Below are 20,337 nucleotides of genomic sequence, written 5' to 3' on the forward strand. Positions count from 1 at the left end.
TAAAAAAAAAATTAAAAAGTTAAAATTGACATTCTGGTGGTGTCCCTGGGTCTCCAATCAGTCCTGTTACCCTAACATATTAAAACGAGTCATACTGTACACGTCACATGCGCCACAGGACGTTGCATCATTCACAACGTCTGCAGGCCATGGCAAGGCCGCGAGTAAGAAGTTCACTCGAGTATTTCAACTACAAAATGTCAGCACTCAGTCCTGTTAACCACATTTTTTTATTTGTTTATTTTTAAAATACCATTTTTGCTGACTCACTGTAATGTGCTTGCTGTCAGCATGCTATTAGCATAAACGCCACACGGCTGTATTTCATGTGTTTGCTCATTTTCTGCTTAAAAACTCACTCCCGTCACTTCCAGCCCTGTTACCAAAATGAGTGTGTTATGTTACTTATGTTTAAAATACACTTTTTGTCAACTTACTGTAATAATGTGCCTGGTGTCAGCACGCTATTAGCATAAATGCCATGTGGCTACATTTCACATACTTGCTAAGAACTCACTCCTGTTACTTTCAGCCCTGCTGGTTAAATGAGCCATCTTGGCTGAGAAAACGTATAAAAAATGAAATAAAGTTGCCTGACATGGGCCAGTACACATTGTGAGTGGAGTTCGATGTGTGTATTATCAGATTTAGAGTTGAAGAAAGACAGAAATTGGAGTTTACTTGGAGAGTTTGAACAAGCAAACGGTACCTAATGTTGTGGCCATGCCTGGATCCTGACAAGCCAACGCTAGCGCCACAAAACACACTCAGGAGACAAAAACTGAAGCGTTTCAACACAGAGTTCTCTTTCAAAGCGCAACGGCGGGCAGCGGGGGGCGTCCCTACGAGCTGCACCTGTCCCCCGTAGACAGTCGCCGTCATGCGTGGTGCGTTCAAAGACTCTTGTCAGAGCTTAACCTCAATCTTTCAACACATTCCCGAGTGTTGCGGCATCAGAAGGCGATGCGTTTCACGTACGCGAGAGGTGAAAAAGTCATCTTGGTCTTTTGTTTCGACGCAACGGCGCTTTTAAACGTCCTGGCGGAGGTCGCGGTGACCTCTTTTGCGTCACCGATGACAATTTTAATTAGTGCTTTCATCACTATTTACAGCACACTTATTGATTTCCTTACTCTTTTATTTCATTCCGTCTGTGAGCTGTCACGAACACGTCAAGCTCGCGTGTCACACCAGGCTGGGGGCCTTTTACCCGTCATAATATATACGACAAAACCGTCCCCTCCCATCACGCAAACTCCCACAGCTGGATGCAGCAGCTTATGACTGACGAGGTCGCATTTAAAGCAACAATATGTGGCTTGCAGCGGAGGACGAGAGCATCACTACTGTTGCCGTGGCAACCCGCCATCGCCTCCTGGACCAGCCGGGACACCTCCTGCCATGCTAGCGCCCGTGCTCACGTTGCCGCTGGGTGCTTGCTAACGCGACCAGACGTGTTTATTTTTAGACACGTTGCAATCTAAATAAATGATCAGCGCCATGTTTATTTCAAAGCTAAAGCACGGGGCCAGCTGACTTTTTCAGCTTCTTACCATAACTTTCATCGTTCGCACTTCCTACGTAACATGTTCCTTTAAATACCACTGACACACGCAGAACTGCAGGGGGAGCTCCAACACACTTGCATTACTGTTGCATGGGATCCAGTTAGTGTACTTCTACTAGGCAAGAACTTGTTTGGCAACTTGTGTGCATTAATTGACAACCTGCACCAATTAATCAACGATTAATCGATTATCCAATTAATCAACAACTATTTTGGTATTAGATTAATCGTTTTTCTTTATTGTTAAATGTAAATATCCTCTGATTTCAGCCTCTGCGATGTGAATATTTTGTTACATTTCTTTAGAGCTACATAGAGCTGCATAGATTTGAAATATTAAAGATATTAAAAATTCTCATAATATTATGAGAAACAAACAAAGTTGTAATGAAACAAAAATTAGGTTGGGGAAAGGTTATAATATTATGAGAATAAAGTCAAAATATCATGGGAATAAAATTATGATAAATTTACAGGAACAAAGTTGAAATAAAAAATTGTCATGAAGCAAGGAGTGAACATTTAAAAATGTAAAATTAATTAAAATTATGATAAAGTTTACAAGAACAAAATTGAAATAAAAAATTATCCAAAAAAATGGAAAAAACTGCAGAAATAAAATAAAATAAATCATCCATCCATGTTCTATGCTGCTGTCCTCACGAGGGTTGCGGGCATGCTGGAGCCTATCCCAGTTGACTTCGGACGAGAGGCGAGGTACACTCTCGACTGGCCGCCAGCCAATCGCAGGGCACAGACAGACAAACACTCATTCATGCATGTTTTTGGAATGTGGGAGGAAACCGGAGTACCCGGAGAAAACCCACGCATGCACGGGGAGAACATGCAAACCCCACACAGAGATGCCAAAGCGGAGATTCCAACCCAGATCTTCCAGATCTCCTGACTGTGTGGCAAACACGCTAACCACTCGGCCGCTGTGCGGCCCGTAAAACTCCTAATATTGGGAGGAAAAATGATGTCATTTTAGTGGCATAGAGTTGAAATATTAAAGAAAAAATGTTTTCTAAGAAATAATATTTTGAGAAACAAACAAAACAAAGGATAAAGTTCTAATTAAATTAAAAATAGGTTGGGGGGGAAAAAGTTATACAATTATGAAAAACAATGTCAATATTTTATGAGAAAGTCAAAATGAAGAAAAGCACATTTGCATCCTTTCATTTTTCACTATGTGGGCCTCGCTGGAAAGACCTTTGCACACCACTGATGTAGATCCTAACCGATTACGCGAAGCAAGCTTCCGATGAATCGAGTAAGAAGTGAATGGTTAGTTGCAGCCCGAGAGAGTACAAAAAGTGGTGCGGAGAGGCTGTGGAGCCACAAGGACGACACTTGTTGGTTGCGTTGGGCCTGGAAGGACGCCTACGAGCCTAATGAGCGGCGCGTCGCCATAAAGCTTCTACGCTGGGAGAACAACATTTAATTAAAACCGCTGTCTTTATTAAAGACGGCAACGCAGAGGGACGAGTTGAAAAGGGCACGCTTCAAAACAAAAGCTGTGCTAAACGTGCGCGTCAGTATGAAGCGCGTACAAGACGCCCACCGCAACGACTAATTACATCTCGCCTGCTGGAAAACACTCGTGTTGCGTCTGTCAAGCTGCAAATATATATATATATATATATATATATATATAAAATCAACTGGAGCCATGTAGGCCATGTTATTTTGTCTGCAGTTTAAATAAATCTGGAAAACGGAGTACAAAAACGACCATAAGCCACATCAGTCAAAAACAACGCATCATGAAGGGGAAAGAAACAATCGAAGTGGCACTGGACTATAAGTGGCATATATTTAGACAATAGCATCAAGAGCATACGTGAGAGGCTGAACAGGCTGAACGAACGTAACAAGCAAGTTAGCGGTACGCAAGTTCACCAAGCTCCCGATCTCATTCCACATCACTATTGTTGTCTCAAGCCTACAGCGCTCTCTTGTGGCTGTCCATGGCAATGTTCACTCCTTGCTTCATGCCAGTCAGTATGAATTAACACTGAAAGACATGTTCAGTTATATACATCCTGTATATGTTGATATACTAGAGAAGCACTCGGAGAGCGCAGACACCCGCCAAGCGCCAAAGTTCCTCCCAGTGTTTATATTTTGTAGAACCTGTTGGAAACTTGTCCTGTATTTTTCGTGGAGTTATATGCACAAATGGCAAAAATGGTCCCATCTCGCAATGTTAAAGAATCCTTTGAAAAATTCCTGGATCCAGACAGTGATCCGGATCACTCCCAAAATGTAATCAGTCCTTCCATGTGCTATTTCCGTGTGTTATTTTGAACACAAACAGACAAACAAACCAACAGCTAAACGCCGGCAAAAAACACAAGGCGGAGGTAATAAGACACACCTGACTATACATCACAGCACCAGCCAAATATTCATCATGTTGGTCCCCTTGTTGTTCCACTCCAGCCCAGTAGGTGGCGGTAATGAGCATTACAAAGTGTGACCCCATCGCTGAGTAGTTAATCAACAAAAGCCAATCAAATGAACTAAAGAGTTGGAAGGAGACTTGCTATCAAACGACGAGCGCGGTATGAAAAACCCCAAGCTGCAAATAGCAGAACCCCATCGGGTTCCTTCGGAACCAAACGTCACCCAAACCCAGCAGTGCCTCTTTGGGGTTGCCACCTTGACATTCAAAGGCAAAATAATAATAATAATAATAATAATAATAATAATAATAATAATAATAATAAATATTTTAAAAAAACTATTATTAATATTTATTATTATTATTATTATTATTATTATTGCTAATAATAATACATTATTATTAGCAATAATAATTCTCCACTTTGTCGAATAATAATAATAATAATAATAATAATAATAATAATAATAATAATGTTATTATTATTCGTAGCAGTAGTACTAGTAGTCGGTTGTATCATTATTATTACAATAATAATGATACAAATAATATTTAATTATTGTTATCAACCATATGTAATAATGGTAGTAATATCGAGGGAAAGGCTTCTTGAGACTAATAAGTGCTGGTAGCCTAGGCCTTAAATACAGTAAGAGTGGGTGGAATTGGTGTGCCAACACCCTCCTTCTATTGGTTCCTTACACTAAGCCTGGGCGGAGTAGTGGTATAATCCTCTCCTGCTATTAGCACCTCCGATAAAAGGGAAGTGTCGCTCCCTGAGTTGGGTATGAACGACTCTGATACTGGCTCATTAGCATCTATTGTTCTGGCTCGGCCCTGGCTCGAATTGTCCCTGCGATGTTGATAAAGCCTTTTTTGGAGCATTTGCTTAGTTTCCCCAATGTAGTGCTCTTTGCATTCCTCATCTTTACAGTGGATGGAATAGACCACATTGCTCTGTTTTTGGTTTGGAGCCTTGTCTTTAGGATGCACTAATTTTTGTCTCAGGGTATTTACTGGTTTGAAATAGGTAGGAATTTTGTGTTGCCATAAGATCCTCTGGAGTTTTTCGGAGTGGTCCTCAATCAGCAGTACATCTACACATTAAAGCAACCAATCACTCTTTTCAGGACAGCGATGTAAAGATTTTGGCCAAAGAAAACAGATGGTTTGAAAGAGGAGTAAAGGAAGCTATTTTTGTCAAACAACAGAACCCATCATTGAATCGGAATGGTGGTTTGAGGTTTAATTTGGACCCTGTGTTCAGCAGGTTACTGAGACCAAAACCCACAGCTCTTAGTCTTGCAAATGAGGTGAAGCCAGGGCCGAGCCAGAACAATAGATGCTAACGAGCCAGTATCAGAGTCGTTCATACCCAACTCAGGGAGCGACACTTCCCTTTTATCAGAGGTGCTAATAGCAGGAGAGGATTATACCACTACTCCGCCCAGGCTTAGTGTAAGGAACCAATAGGAGGAGGGTGTTGGCACACCAATTCCGCCCACTCTTACTGTATTTAAGGCCTAGGCTACCAGCACTTATTAGTTCGCTGACGAAGCTCTTCGGATGAGGAGCGAAACGTCTGACACCTTCTTCACAGAAGTACAGATGACGTCTCAAGAAGCCTTTCCCACGATGGACAACTCCTGTACGACTGAGAGCCTACACAGACGCAATGGTAGTAATAATTAATAACATATAATACTGATAATATCAATATTGAATACTTGTAATATTTAATGATTATTATTATCAGTAATAAAATGCAATAATGATAGTGACAATGAATACATTAATAATAACGGTCCGTCTAATATATTTGTGTAATATTGTTAAGTGTGTACTTTGGATAAATAAATGAATAAGAAATGTTTAGAGTGTGTATAAAATAAGCTGGGATAGGCTCCAGCATACCCCCGCGACCATAATGAGGATAAGCGGCTTAGAAAAAGGATGGACAAAAGAAGGTGGGGAAAATGCTTGCAAATAGTGATTGCTTATTTGCATGCATTAAATGCATTAAGTGCAGGGTCAAACAGTCACATGGGGGGTTGGCCGCTGGCTAGAATACATTAAAGCAGAGTTAATGATTTGTTGGTTTAATGCACACGTACACACACACAGGCGAAGGGAGGCCTAGTGGATGGATTTGAATGAAGCTGCCATATATAAATTGTATGTTATCAGGCATTACCGAATTAAACGGCCGATACAAGTGCTCTTTCTGCTTGAGTGAGCGGAATAAAAAGGTTGCTTAAGAATCTTGATGGGATCTTACGAGATGCTGCATGCATGATGCTGCTGCCTGCAAGCCCGCTGCGCGTCGTCCGTGCCAGGCGTGTGCCTTTAATTATGTAGCCACTGTGCTGCCCCCCGCACCCAAACACACAAACACACACTATAGGACATACACACACTCTCCCCAAGTCACCCGGACAAATGGATTCTCCCTCCTGCAGTCATTTCTGTCACTTAGACGAGGGAGAGAATACATCAGCAGATAGAAATGTGAAACTATTTGCAAGGTTCTCCGCAAGGCTGCGTCGGGGTAATTAGAATCTCGCCAACGGGCGCGGGATGAGCTTCTTCTTCATCTTCTCTGCTGCTGAGGTACCCCGGGAATGAGATTGCTGATCTGCTAGATAATATTCACCACTTAGGCGAAGAAAGAACGTGAAACCACGACATGCAGCCGACCATCACAGACTGTAGTAGAACCTTTTCATTTTTACCAGCTCAAGAAATGACAGTCCCATCTTACACCTTCGAAAGGCAAGGAACCGTATTTCATCATTTAAGTCCAACTTGGCATGTAACACTAACAGGTGGTCCTCGCGCTACGTACCACTTCCATTCCTACGACCGCCATGGAGGTCGACTTTCAGGTGGAAATGGTATTTAAGTAAGTAAAGATAATAAAGGTAAGTATTTCATGGTTTCAGCCTTGCATCCAGTTAGACAAACGTCCTATACTTGCACTTAGAAACTATTTCTGATATTTAGAATTTAGTGCCATGAAACACTATTTTTTTGAGAATGGCTACCGGGGTGAAAAAATATGACCACGCTGTCTTGTTGTTGCCATGTGAACAAGCAAAACGCTGCGTTCTCCGAATGATGATGTCGTCACGTGACCAGAAGTGAGCATTTGTGTACTGCTGCTAAAAAGCCAACAAAATATCTGAATAATATCTGAATATTTCAACCCCAGCAAATGTAATACAGGGTTTCCCCTTGGATTTTTTTGAAGCTGTGGTCGTGGGCTGCATGGGAGGGCGGACTGCCACCGCAAGTCAATATGCATTTCTTTACACTGTACTCTTTACTTGCGTATCTTGCTTGCTGCTGTAACAAGTAAATTTCCCCGCTGTGGGATAAATAAAGTACAAATACAAATACACTGTGTTGTGCCGTTGCTGGATCTGCATTGTTTTTTTTATTATGACAAATAATTTATATGACTTATTTATTTATTTACTTATTCATTTAAGCAACCAGGAGAACCTGAACGGAGAACATTGCAAAAGTGTTTTAGTTAATTTTAAGTTTATTTAATGGCAAAGTTGCTGAGAGCACTTAAAGTGAGTCAAAAATGCCAAGCCTCCTTTTGTTACCTGACCTACAGTACATGCCAAAGGTTTGGACACACACACGCAACACAACCTCATGGCCCCAACCCACTAATAAGGCAAGAAATTCCACTCAGTAACCCTGACAAGGCACACCTGTGAAGTGAAAACCATTTCAGGTGACTACCTCAGACTACCTCTACCTTGAGAGAACACCAAGGGTTTGCAGCGCTATCTAACATATAAGATATATTTAGAGTTATGTCACACTTTTTTGTTAAGTACATAATTCCACGTGTTCATTCATAGTTTTGATGTCTTCAGTGAGAATGTAGTCATGGAAATAAAGAAAAAACGCATTGAACGAGAAGGTGTGTCCAAACTTTTGGCCTGTACTGTATTTTGTCAAATAGTACTAGTGACTAGTACAAAAGTACAACTTTTAGTACTATTTGACACAAACCTCCTACTAGCATACGAGCTACCTGTTGGAGACCCCTGTGATGGCATCACTATCTTAAAGCTGGACACGCTATGTGTTCATGTCAAACAACTTAGACACACAACTAGTGTTTTGAAGACAAGCCATGAGTATTATCATGAAAACAAGAGAGCAAGATTGTTAAGTGACACTTTAAAAAAGTAAGTTAGCATGAACGCAATAGCCACTTGTAGCTCGCCCGTGGGACAAAAGCGAGCAAGCTAGCTGCCGCCAGAGAGGCAGTGAGAGCCAGGCAAAATGAGTAAACAAAGATGGCAGAAAGTTGGAATGAGATTGAAATGTGAGCGAGGACAGACATTGGCATTGATAGCCTTAGCCTGTGACTAGCTGTTGTCAATTGACCCCACATTTTACACACTATTTTTCAATCACACGATAATAAGGAACAAAGTGAACATCAACACAAGACGGGTCACATACTTTTATCTGGTCACACATGCGCAAGTGACAACAGGGAAGACAGGAGATTCTGGTGCATGCTTATCAAAATAAAGCGCAGTGAAACATTTTTATGATATTTAAAATTTTCAAGTCAGGTTGGTCAGGATGCCTCCCAGACGCCTCCTGGGGAGGTGCTCTGGGCACATCCGTCCGGCAGGAGGCCTCAGGGAAGACCCAGGACACGTTGGAGACACTACGTCTCTCAACTGGCTTGGGAACGTCTCGGGCTCCGCTGGGAGGAGCTGCACGAAAGGGAAGTCTGGGCTTCCCTGCTTAGGCTGCTGCCCCCGTGACCCAACCTTGGATAAGTGGTAGAAGATGGATGGATGGCAACACTGTAATAACTTCCAGAGAGGCAGCCTATGCATTTCTTTAGTATTTTGGGAAAAATAACCCCGTTATGTATGACAGCTGTCAGCTGATAGCGAACTATCGAACCAGCCTGCAGGTTTTTGCTTTACATTCTTCTTCTTTGTGGGGTAAAGCCTGTAGCTCTCAGGAGGACAACCATGAAAACAAATCCTGGATCCACACCTTCATCTGGACCTGAATGTTCCAACCACAATAGTGTAACATGCATTTCAAGCCAACTAAATGACAATAATAATAATACAAAGAGCGGCAAGAGCTCGTAGCTCCTTAACACGCTCCCATTAAGAACATTCCTCGAGTCCAGGTGACCTTCCGGGCCAGCACGACGGCTTACGAGGCTCTGGGGGCCGACTGACAAGCGGCAGCGCCCCGTGCTTTCGTACCAAAAGTGATAAAACATAAAACGCTGCAAGAATGATGAACAGCAGAGGTCAGACGCTGGTGCTTTGACTTCTAGACGGAATGTGTTGGACCTCAGCCAAGATGGATGACACGAACGTGGAGGTTTAAAAATGTGAATCATTCAAAGACAATGGTAGACACACATCATCACTTCACCTGCACACGCTAAAACCCGCCCGTCTAATGTTCTCTTAACTGCCTCACTGCCTCCACTTCAACTTTTCACCACCCAGAAATGAAACAGGATAGTTTCGTCTTGCCTACCAAGTCAAGCATGGCGGGGGGAGCGCACGAGTGCTGCAGTTCATTAACAGGGAAATATGAATTCCAACTCAAGTGAGTCCAGCTCGCAGTGAACACGTCCAAGCAGTGTGCTCATTATTACTATTTAGTGTGAACGCCATTGTTGGCTAGCACAGCCTTGATCCTCTTGGGCGTGGACAGGTTGTTACTGGAATCCTTTTCCTCTCCTCCATGGTCACATCACTGGTGGAGCTTCTGGATGTTAGACAGCTTGAGGATACCCCACAGGTGCTCAACTGGGTTCAGGTGTGGTGGACCCATACATGACCACGCCATCATCTTCACCTTCACCTTCCTCATCTTGGAGGTGCGTTTGGACTTACCATGTTAGAAAACTGACAAAAGTACTTTACTCTGTCGCTGTGCTTGTTGGATTCATGTTTCTCCTCAATGAACTGCAGCTTGCCAGTGCCGGCAGCACTCGTGCAGCCCGGACCGTGACGTGACCAACACCACACGTTGCAGTAGACAAGACGCAATTATTTTGCTGAAAGACTCCCCAAAACAGGTTTTGTGGTCATTGACCTTGTCTAAATGGCCAAGACGGATGAACAAAGTGCGTTTGCGGATACTCTGATGACCCTCTCAGGAAGACGATGCATGACAGGCTGCATGTTGTTTTGCTTAAACTCAAAGAAAAACAGAGGTGCTGATGCTCTAGATCACAGTGTCACAGTACATGTTAGAATTTGTGTTACGGACTGCAGATCCCCAGTGCCGGCAGCACTCGTGCTACTTTATGACCCTATCAGGAAGGTGATGCATGATATGCTGCATGCTGTTATGCCTCTCTAAAGTCAAAGAAAAAGAGAGCGGGTGATACTCTACATCATAATGCCACAGTATGTGTGAACCACAGCTCCCCCAGTGTCGACAGCACTCGTGCAGCCCTAGAACATGGTACTACCACCGCCATGTTTGACTGTAGAGAAGACACACTAGGTCTATGCTGCTATACAAGCTGTGCATAACTGACTAAATACTTTCTAAGTATTGTCCCTTGAAAAGACGTACTGCTCTCGAATGAAGCTGTTAACCGTCTTGTCAAACGTGCTAACTTCCACATGAAAGACAGGACCAGCCTTACCGTTCTCCGTGTTTTCGTGCTCGGTGTCGGTCAGCGTTAGATTGGAGTTGGCCCGGCTGGAAAGGCAGGAGCTGCGGCCCGACTTGGTGTTGCTCCTTCCCCATAACCTGACGGCGTGCTCCGGCGACATGACGCCGTCCGTCTCCGTGTCGGCGTCCGAGCCAACGCTGACGGAGTAGTCGCGGTGCTGCATCCCCAGCTCGCCCCTGTAGGCCGCCATGTGGTGGGATGGGAGGGCCTCCCCGAAGTCCAGGTCTCGGAGGGAGAAGTCCGCACCTGCAGTGAAACACAGCATGTTGCTAAGTTCAGGTCCTTGGCAGCTTTATGGATATGATTAAAATACTTACAAGTGACTTTTTAATGGTGTTCCACAATAATAGCTTTTTATGAACACAAAGCGTGACAAAAATCTATCATCTCCCTCACTTTTCCAGTTCTGTCTTTTTATGACCTCCTTCTTCATGGACATGATACCACCTCTGACCCACCCCGACCTTCATGAGCTCGACCCGTGTACACGCCCACTCCTTGATGGAGCACAGCTTGGTAAAAAATAAAAGAAGAAAAAGACCTTTTAAAAAGGTGTACGGCTAATTGTGTGAAACTTGGCCATATGTTTGATTTGCTGTAATCCTGACATATTAGAATGCTTCACTCATGAGTAACTCATAAGTCTACTCCTACGCCTACAATGACCACCTCTTGAAGAAGAGAGCTTTGGAAAACAAAAAAACAGGCTTCTCTACACATCTTAAAATCAAGCCAACTGTCTGGCAGTCAGCTACTGACGTGGGAGCTGTAAGTTTCATCATGTAGATTTTGTTCAGGAAATAGGCTAATCTATATGAAATACAGCATGATGTCACAAGTGTAATGGTAGCACTTTTTTTTTTTTTTTTTAGGTCACAACAGGACATACATTTTTGGGGTTTTGTTTGCTGATGGAGAACGTAGTTGTGGTGACCATGAAGGAGTAAGATGACCACGCACCCAATGTACAACCTGTAAGTGGAACGTGCGTATGGCACACCAAATCTGAGGCTGCTCGGACGTACAGCTGTCGCTTCATTGGTACCGGCAACGCACGTGAGTTGGAAGACCAACGTCCGTCAAGCTTGCAATAAAAGTACTGGCCTGTGTTCCATTCGGCATTCAAACACACCACGTCATTTAAGTTGAATTCACATTTTGAGTGTACTTTCTGGGATTTCCGAGCATACTTAAATGCAGCATTTAGAGTGAGTGATAAGAACAGCCACGTATTGTTTTTCTTTGTCTTTCTGTTTATTCAGACGTATAATAATAACATGCTTGTGATGTTCGGAGTGTCCCTGAATGCATCTCGCGGCTGTGTGGTGACAATGCGAAAGTGTTGACCTGACGACGGAGGGACTAAAGACGCGTTTGTGAGTTGGAAAAAAAAAACATATATGTTGTTGGAATTGCACTGCTGTTGATGTGTTCAAGTTGGATTAAAGTTCCAAAAGAGTGTCAGGACTCTGTGTGACTCTGTGGGGAACTACTCTGTTCTGCCGTCTGTCGTCATAGCAGTGAGATGTGGCTTCCCATAAGGCTTAAATTTTATGTAATTAATGGAATTAATTTGTTTTTGACAGCCCTAACAAATATACATTGATAAATACAAATACAGATACAAAGCACAAAGCCCTGTAGCTTTAGATATCCCAGTTTTCATGCCATTGATGCACTTTCACCGTACTTACTCGACACGCATGGAGCACGTAAAGGAAATAGAACGTGTGTTGGCTGCACTAATTACATACTGTATGCGGGGTGCACGTGTGGCGGACGACACACACATACGGAGTCCACAAGTGTGACGTACAAAAAAAATGGACATTTGGCCCAAACCTGACACCAGCAAACGTACAAAAGGCCCACGTTGGCCGTACGGACGACGCACAAAGACGGAGAAAGTGTGTAAGTTTGTCTTGCAACCTGAGAACCTCAGCGGCCGGTCTGCGGTCTGTCGGCTCCTCAAAAATCAGCACGTCACATGCGCCCTCCGTGCCCTTCTTGCATTTCTTGCACGTAGACCGACAGTAGGAGCCCATACGACCGGTTGTGACCTACGCTATAGCTATGCTAGTGTTGCTAACGTTTGTGTCCTCCTGTCGCACTCCTTAATGTTACTATGCTGTATGTGATATATTGCATCTATTACGTTGGACAAGTGTAGACTTCGAGTGTATAAAGTACACAGTAGAGGTTCTTGGAGACACACACTCAGAGAGCATTTTACACAACTCAGTAGGGATTAATAAAAGCACGATTGACATCGACAACAAACCTTGCCGGCCGAACTCGTCCACCTCGTGGTGCACCAGGTCCTTGACCCGGCTGCCGTAGGCCATCCTGGAGTCGTGGTCGAAGGCCTTGAGGGTCTCGGTGGAGCTGTACGACTTGGGGTTGGCTCTGCCATCCTCGCTGTCGGCCGACGAGCTGGTGTAGCGGCGCTCGGCGTCCTGCCGGGCGGTGAGCGAGCGGTAGGGTCGGCGTTCCTTCACTTCCATGGCTCGGTTTTGGGGCGTCAACGTGGGTCAGCAGGCCGGTTTGGTCTCAGAGCGTCTGCGCAAGAACACGAAAAAAGGAACACTTTGTGTTTGTTGTTTTCATTGTCGTTTCCTCACGTTTCCGCACGTGTAAAAAAATAAAAGTAAAAACTAAAAAAAGGTCATGCGTTGTTTGTTTTAAAAAATAAATTAAAAAAATGGTGGAAATAATTGTATTAATTCATGAATAATAAGCAACATTTTACAAAATAAACAAATCTTGGCAAAACATGGATGCGTATTTACATGACACATTTTAAAAAAAATTTTAGATTACTTTCAGATTAATTAAAAAGAGTTAAAATTCTTTAATTGCTTAAAATTTATATTACACATTATGTTTTTTTATATAAAGATTTGTAATGATTTAATAAACTGTGGGGAAATGGTGGAAGAAATTTCAGTTTTTATTTTGTTCATTGAAATTACACATATTCTGTTTTGATGTTTAAAATGTCATCAGCTGTTGGAAAATGGTGGATAGAATTTTATGAATTCATCATAATCTTGGCAAAATGCATTTACATAATACATTTTTAAATAGCATTGTATTTTAAGAATAATGCAAAATAGATGTTACAAATTCAACCTTTTTTACATTAAACATTTTATGTATGTTACTTTTAAACATTAAGGATTTCATCAACTGTCAAATATTGGCAAAAAGTGGATGCAAATTTACATACAGCAATACTATATACATATACAGTAGTGTATAATACATATTTAATTACATTTTTTCAAAACAATTTCAAATGTACTTTTGGCATTTTTAGCTTTAAATGATTTTTAAACATGTTTTAGGATGTCATCAATCTGTGACAAGAAAAAAAAATATTGACATAGAGCAAGATAAAAAAAATGCTATATCAAACAGCGCTGGCAGGAAGTTGCGCCCACGCGGATGAAAACATAACGTCCTTGGTGAAGTGTTTTACTGCAAGCGGGAATAGGATGCAAGTGACTGTTGAGAGAACAAAGCAAGGAAACAATCGCCCCGACTGGAGTGTACTTGCCTCCTCCTGGGGGGGGGGGAGAAAAAGGAGCATTGTTGGGGTTTGGGGGTGTATGTATTGACAGCTGAAAAGATCCCAGTGATTAATGACTCGAGGGCCTCAATGCGAGGACCCGGGCCACACGGGGGTGCGCAGGATGCCGCCCACTCTGCAGCTGGAAGAGCTCTTCATCTGCGCTGAGGTCTCCGACCGAGCCTGGACCGCTTGCTAATTTTTGTGGTTTTTTTTTTTTACCTCTCGCAAAAGATCTCAACAATATGCTAATGAGAGCTAGCGGCTTTCTAATGTTGGGAGAGTGCTCCCTAAAGTGTTTTGTTTTTACTCCAAAAGAGGCGAGCTCTGGGTTTTTGGACCCGTCTCTTCGGCTTGGTCTCGTCATCGTCACTCCGCTGGCATCGCAGCGTGAAATCTAGAAATCTGGAATGGATTTCCCCAAGGAAACATGTAGCTCTGGTAATACCCACTGGACTAAATACCCTCAAATAATTCATCTTTCATGAAGCCATTGTTATTCTTAACATAGATTTCACCCAGAGGTCCACAACATTAGGTTCATTGGCGACTCTAAACTGCCCATACAGTAGGTATGAATGTGAGTGTGAATGGCTGTTTGTCTATATGTGCCCTGCCATTGGCTGGCTTTTACAGTTTGTGGCCATGCTCCGCCCACATCTTATGGAACAATCTGAAGTCCTTCTCAATATAACATCACCCATCTGTCGAGTATGCACCGTTTTCATTATGGCTCATTTGGTCCAAGTGCTTAGGACTAGTTTGTTGAAATACCAGCCCTGCCTTGCCTTATACAGTATCGTAAGGATGCTCACTGGTATCAACCCTTCTACTACATATACAGTATCGTAAGAATGCTCACTGGTATCAACCCTTCTACTACATATACAGTATCATAAGGAAGCTCACAGGTATCAACCCTTCTACTACATATACAGTATCGTAAGAATGCTCACTGATATCAACACTTCTACTACATATACAGTATCATAAGGAAGCTCACTGGTATCAACCCTTCTACTACATATACAGTATCGTAAGGATGCTCACTGATATCAACCCTTCTACTACATACACAGTATCATTACGATGCCGTTGATATCACCCCTTCTAGTACATACACAGTAACATAAGGATGCTCACTGGTATCAACCCTTCTACTACATATACAGTATCATAAGGATGCTCACTGATATCAACCCTTCTACTACATATACAGTATCATAAGGATGCTCACTGATATCAACGCTTCTACTACATATAGAGTATCATAACGATGCTCACTGACATCAACCCTTCTACTACATATACAGTATCGTAAGGATGCCATTGGTATCACCTACACATACAGTATCATAAGGATGCTCATTGATATCAACTCTTCCACTACATACACAGTATCATAGGTTCGCTCACTTATATCTACTCTTCTACTACATACTGTATACAGTATCATAAGCATGGTCATTGATATCAACTCTTCTACGACATATACAGGATCATAAGGATGCCCATTGATATCAACTCTTCTACTACATATACAGTATCATAAGAACGCTCATCGATATCAACTCTTCTACTACATACAGTATCATAACGATGCCGTTCATATCACCTCTTCTAGTACATACACAGTAACAGTAAGGATGCCATTGGTATCACCTCTTCTAGTACATATACAGTATCATAAGGTTTCCATTGATATCACCTTTTCTAGCACATGCAGAGTACAGTATCATGAGGATGCCATTGATATCACCTCTTCTAGTACAGCACATATACAGTATCATAAGGATGCCATTGATATCAACTCTTCTAGTGCATGTAAAGTACGGTATCACAAGGATGGCATTGACATCGCCTATTCTGGTGTACAGTATCACAAGGATGCCATTGATGTCACCACTATCTTCTAGTACATATACACAATCATAAGGATGTCACTGGTATCAACTCTTCTAGTGCATGTAGAGTATGGTATCATAAGGGCGCAATTGATATCAACTCTTCTAGTACATGTCAAGTACAGTGTCATAAGGATGCCATCGATATCAACTCTTCTAGTGCATCTAGAACGCAGTATCATAAAGGTGACATTGATATCAACTCTTCTAGTACACATTGAGTACAGTATGATAAGGATGCCATTGATATCACCTCTTCTGGTGCATGTACAAATCATTGACATTGTAAGTGTCAATGCGGATGTGGGATTTGCTGCATTGAATGACGCTGGGAAATCCCAGCAAATAGACTGAAAATATGTGGAATGGCTTTAAATGAGGTGATGTCTTGGAAAAGCAAGCCCTGGTTGGCTGGCTCATAACAACCAGGTTCAAGTGTGCTTCAAATGTTAAAGAGAATGGTATCAGGTAAATACATTTTCACGTCTTTTAGCTTGATGTCAATATTCAGTTGATTTGGTAATTAATCCTGATTAATTGGTTGAAAAACAGTGATTAATCTGATTAAATATAGTAACCATTTGACAGCCCTAGTGTTCACATCTTTATAAGGCAGAGAAAAGACAAAGGCCTACTACGTTACGTACTGTATATGTGTTCATGTCCCACATAGGGATTTTGGATGATGGGCAAAACATTTTTTTAAATGCACTTTTCCTTGAAGCCCCTCAAAAATGTGTGGAAATCACCTGCTTTTATTTTAAAGACTGAGGTTCTTCCAGAAGCCAACCCAGCCAGCTAAGCTCATTATCTATGCAATCATCCCTCATTGATTGGAGGACAAAAGCAATGATGGATGGTCTGGTTTTCAGGCTTTTTGGAAATAATACAACCAGCAGACTCGGCATTTTTCAATGGCATTGTCCACGTGTGGCGTCCTGACTTTTTAATTACGTTTAGCCTGGCATTGTGCATGTCCACGTGCACACGCAGGTTCATTCAATGATCCACAAACAGTCAACACAAGTACACAATGGCCACTTAGTGAGGACAGTTTTACTGTATGCGGGAGCTAAATGATGCCTAACAGCCACCCACACTGTACACACCACTCAGGGAGGACACAGCAAACATACCAAGGGTGTCCACGCTGCGGCCCCCAGGGCCAATTGTTTGTTGTTTTTTTTATTGGCCCATTCTAAAAATATAATTTAACAAGAAAACTAAAAAAACAACAACAAAAAGCAGTAATGTTCACCACATGACAATAATAGTCAAATTATTAACAGCAAAAAGTTGTAATCTAACAAGAAAAAAACTCGAGATTAAAATAATATTATGAGGAAAAATAATTAGGTTGGGGAAAAAGTTATAATATTACAGGAATAAAGTCAAAATATTATGAGAATAAAGTCATAATATTACAAGAAGGAACTTTACAAGAAGAAAGTTGAAATATTTGTAAAATTATTTTGAATAAAAACAAGACCAGAAATTGAAAAAACAGCAGAATTTTTTTACAAAAATAAAGTCAAACTATTAAGAGAAAAAAGTTGCATTTTAACAAGAAAAAAATGTCGCAATTTTACATGAACAAATTCGCTAAATTCGGAGGGAAAATGTCATTTTAGTAGCATAGAGTTGAAATATTAAACAAAAATGTGTTTGTTTTTTTAAGTTGTGGTGTTATTAGAAACAAACAAAACAAAATAAAACTGTCATTTTGGAAAAAATAGATTGGGGAAAAATGTAATTATGGTCAGAAAGTCAAAATATTCAGGGAATAAAGTCCTAATATTTCGAGAGGAAAATTTACAAACATCATTGAAGAAATCTGAAATATCAAAAATGGGGGAAAAAAAGAGCAAAGATTTATGAATAATGTGTTTTTTCACCTATATGACAAAGCCGATATCAAATATATAAAACTTGTTAGCATATCTATTATCTACATGTGTTGAAAAATACCAAAGTAGCAAAGTGGTATCCTTTTATTCACTGGAAATTTTGGACACCCCTGGTTGACGTGCTTGTCTTTTTAGGACAAAACAAAAAGTTCATATTTGCATTGAATTGCCATACTAGTTAATTTGCAAAATACATCAAAAAAATCTGGACAATTGTCCAATTATTGACCAGAAATGTTTCACTCATGTTGCCAATGTTTGACAACATTGCTACAATACAGCACACTGTATCAGACAACATGCCGGAGTCAAGATACGCACAACAAAGACACAGTTCACGGAGTTAAGACTTTTAAGCAATGCTAATAAACGTGTGTGCGGCTCCACTTCACCGCAGTGTTATTGTCCCGCTGAACAGTGAAAGGAGACCATGCTAAAGCGGAGCAGTCAGTAAAATAAGGAAGAATGACTGTGTGCTATCAATCACACAATTAGCAGCACAAGCGCTGCCCGCCATAGTTAACAGCGTGCTGCTGCTCTTTACACATTTTTACACAGACACACACACACACACACACACACACACACACACATGAAAAGACGGTGCGTAAAGAAAAAGACACAGGAGAAAAAAGTGCTTGTTAGTTCTAATTTAGGAAACCATGTGAGAAAAGACTGCTTTTCACAATGTGAATGCTGGGAGATAATCGCTAACTCAGTCGCTGATGCTCTCGTACTTTGAGGACTTTTGGGTGCACCTCGTGGGTCCCAGATAAAAATTCATCATGCCAACATGGCAATACAACCCGACACAACCCAATGTTTAAACCCTAGTCACCCTGGGGGTGCAAGACCAGACTTCTACTTCGCCTCCCGCCTGACTACTTGGTTTCAAGGGCTAAGTCTTCCCAGTGGTGGTTGAGCCTTCTAAGTCAGGGACGAGGGGAACTCACTCAGGTATTTCCAGTCTGATATGTGCAGGCGGCCCCACTACATCCAGGCCGTGCACGATAGAGGAACCATACTAGCACTGGACCCAACACTTCATAGCTGCTTCCCCTCGTTTCCATTTGTTGCTCTCGGTAAGGACCTGGGATCAGGGGATCGTCACAAGAACCTGTTCGATTGTAAGCTGGAACAACCTATAAGGAATTCACTTGAACGTTGAAGAAGGCTCGGGGTGACTTTCTTTATACTTTTATCAAGACAAAGGATTTCATAGAATAAGCAGCAAAGAGACATTTATCCTACTGTAATATGAAGATGTCATGTAATGAGAAAAAAGTTGCACTTTTACGAGAATAAACTTGTCATATTATGAGGAAACTTAAAGTCATTTTAATAGCATTGAGTTCTAACATGAGAAAAAAAACAACAATTAAAGTTGTAATTTTTGGAAGATGAGGTTGTGGAAAAAATTATAAAGTCAAATAAGATTTTTTTAAGTGCAATTTTAGTTTAGTTTTTTTTTTTTTTTTCCCCCCCAGCGTAGGAACTCTGTTACAGGCCGAGCCTGGCCCTTTAAGAAGAATTGCATTGTGGGACGTTGAGTGTTGTAGTTCTGTGCAGGCAGCGGCGTCTCTCTCTATTCTCTCTCTTCTGTCTGCGTCTTCTCTTGTCTTCTGCGTCCTGACTGGCAATAGACAATCAATCAATCAATCAATCTCCTTCGTGCCGTCTCTTTTTGTGGTCACCATGGTCATGGCTACCAAACTAGCTAACCGTGTGAGCTGCTTGCTAACCGCCGATACTGTAAACAACAGAAGAAACACAAGAAGCTAACCTTGTGAGGAAAATATGACGACAGGAGCAACATGTGTTAGCAAGGATGCAAAAACGTTACAGACGGACAGCGCCAGGACGAAGAGGCTTGGTCGGGGGAGTGGAACACGTGTGAGACACTTAATAATTGTGCCCAACTTAGTGGGCTGGTCATTAAAATTCCAACGAAATCTGAACTTTGAGTGTTTAAACAACAGAAAAGGGAGAAAATGCTAATGCCTGTCTGAACAAAAAGTGTATAAAGTGTGTGGTGAGGGGTTTTACAGCCCTAAAACATTTATAATCATTGTAAACAAATTTAGTTGGCTGCTTCGTGGATTTCACTTATTGTGGGCGATTTTGGGAACCTATCCTCCGCGATAAGCGATGGAACACTGTAATTGGAAAACAACAACAGCAGAAATGAAAAAAAACAGCTGTAATTTTACAAAAAATTAAGGCAAAATATGAAGAGAAAAAGTCTTATTCTAATGAGAAAAAAAGTTGTAAT

General features: G+C 41.7%; 1 protein-coding gene across 13 annotated transcripts in view; it reads right to left on the reverse strand.

Moving 5' to 3' along the window:
• tenm4 (teneurin transmembrane protein 4) overlaps nt 1-20,337 on the reverse strand; it is a 251,591-nt gene that overhangs the window by 171,513 nt on the left and 59,741 nt on the right. For all 13 annotated transcript variants that reach the window (XM_054794148.1, XM_054794143.1, XM_054794141.1 and 10 more), the window contains exons 3-4: nt 12,965-13,242; nt 10,654-10,929 (exon numbers count right to left, since the gene is read on the reverse strand). In XM_054794148.1, coding sequence (XP_054650123.1) covers nt 10,654-10,929; nt 12,965-13,187 — 499 coding nt within the window. In that variant the 5' untranslated portion in view covers nt 13,188-13,242. The remainder of the gene's footprint in view (nt 1-10,653; nt 10,930-12,964; nt 13,243-20,337) is intronic.

Source organism: Dunckerocampus dactyliophorus, chromosome 12 (assembly GCF_027744805.1).
Source record: "Dunckerocampus dactyliophorus isolate RoL2022-P2 chromosome 12, RoL_Ddac_1.1, whole genome shotgun sequence".
Taxonomy (NCBI): domain Eukaryota; kingdom Metazoa; phylum Chordata; class Actinopteri; order Syngnathiformes; family Syngnathidae; genus Dunckerocampus; species Dunckerocampus dactyliophorus.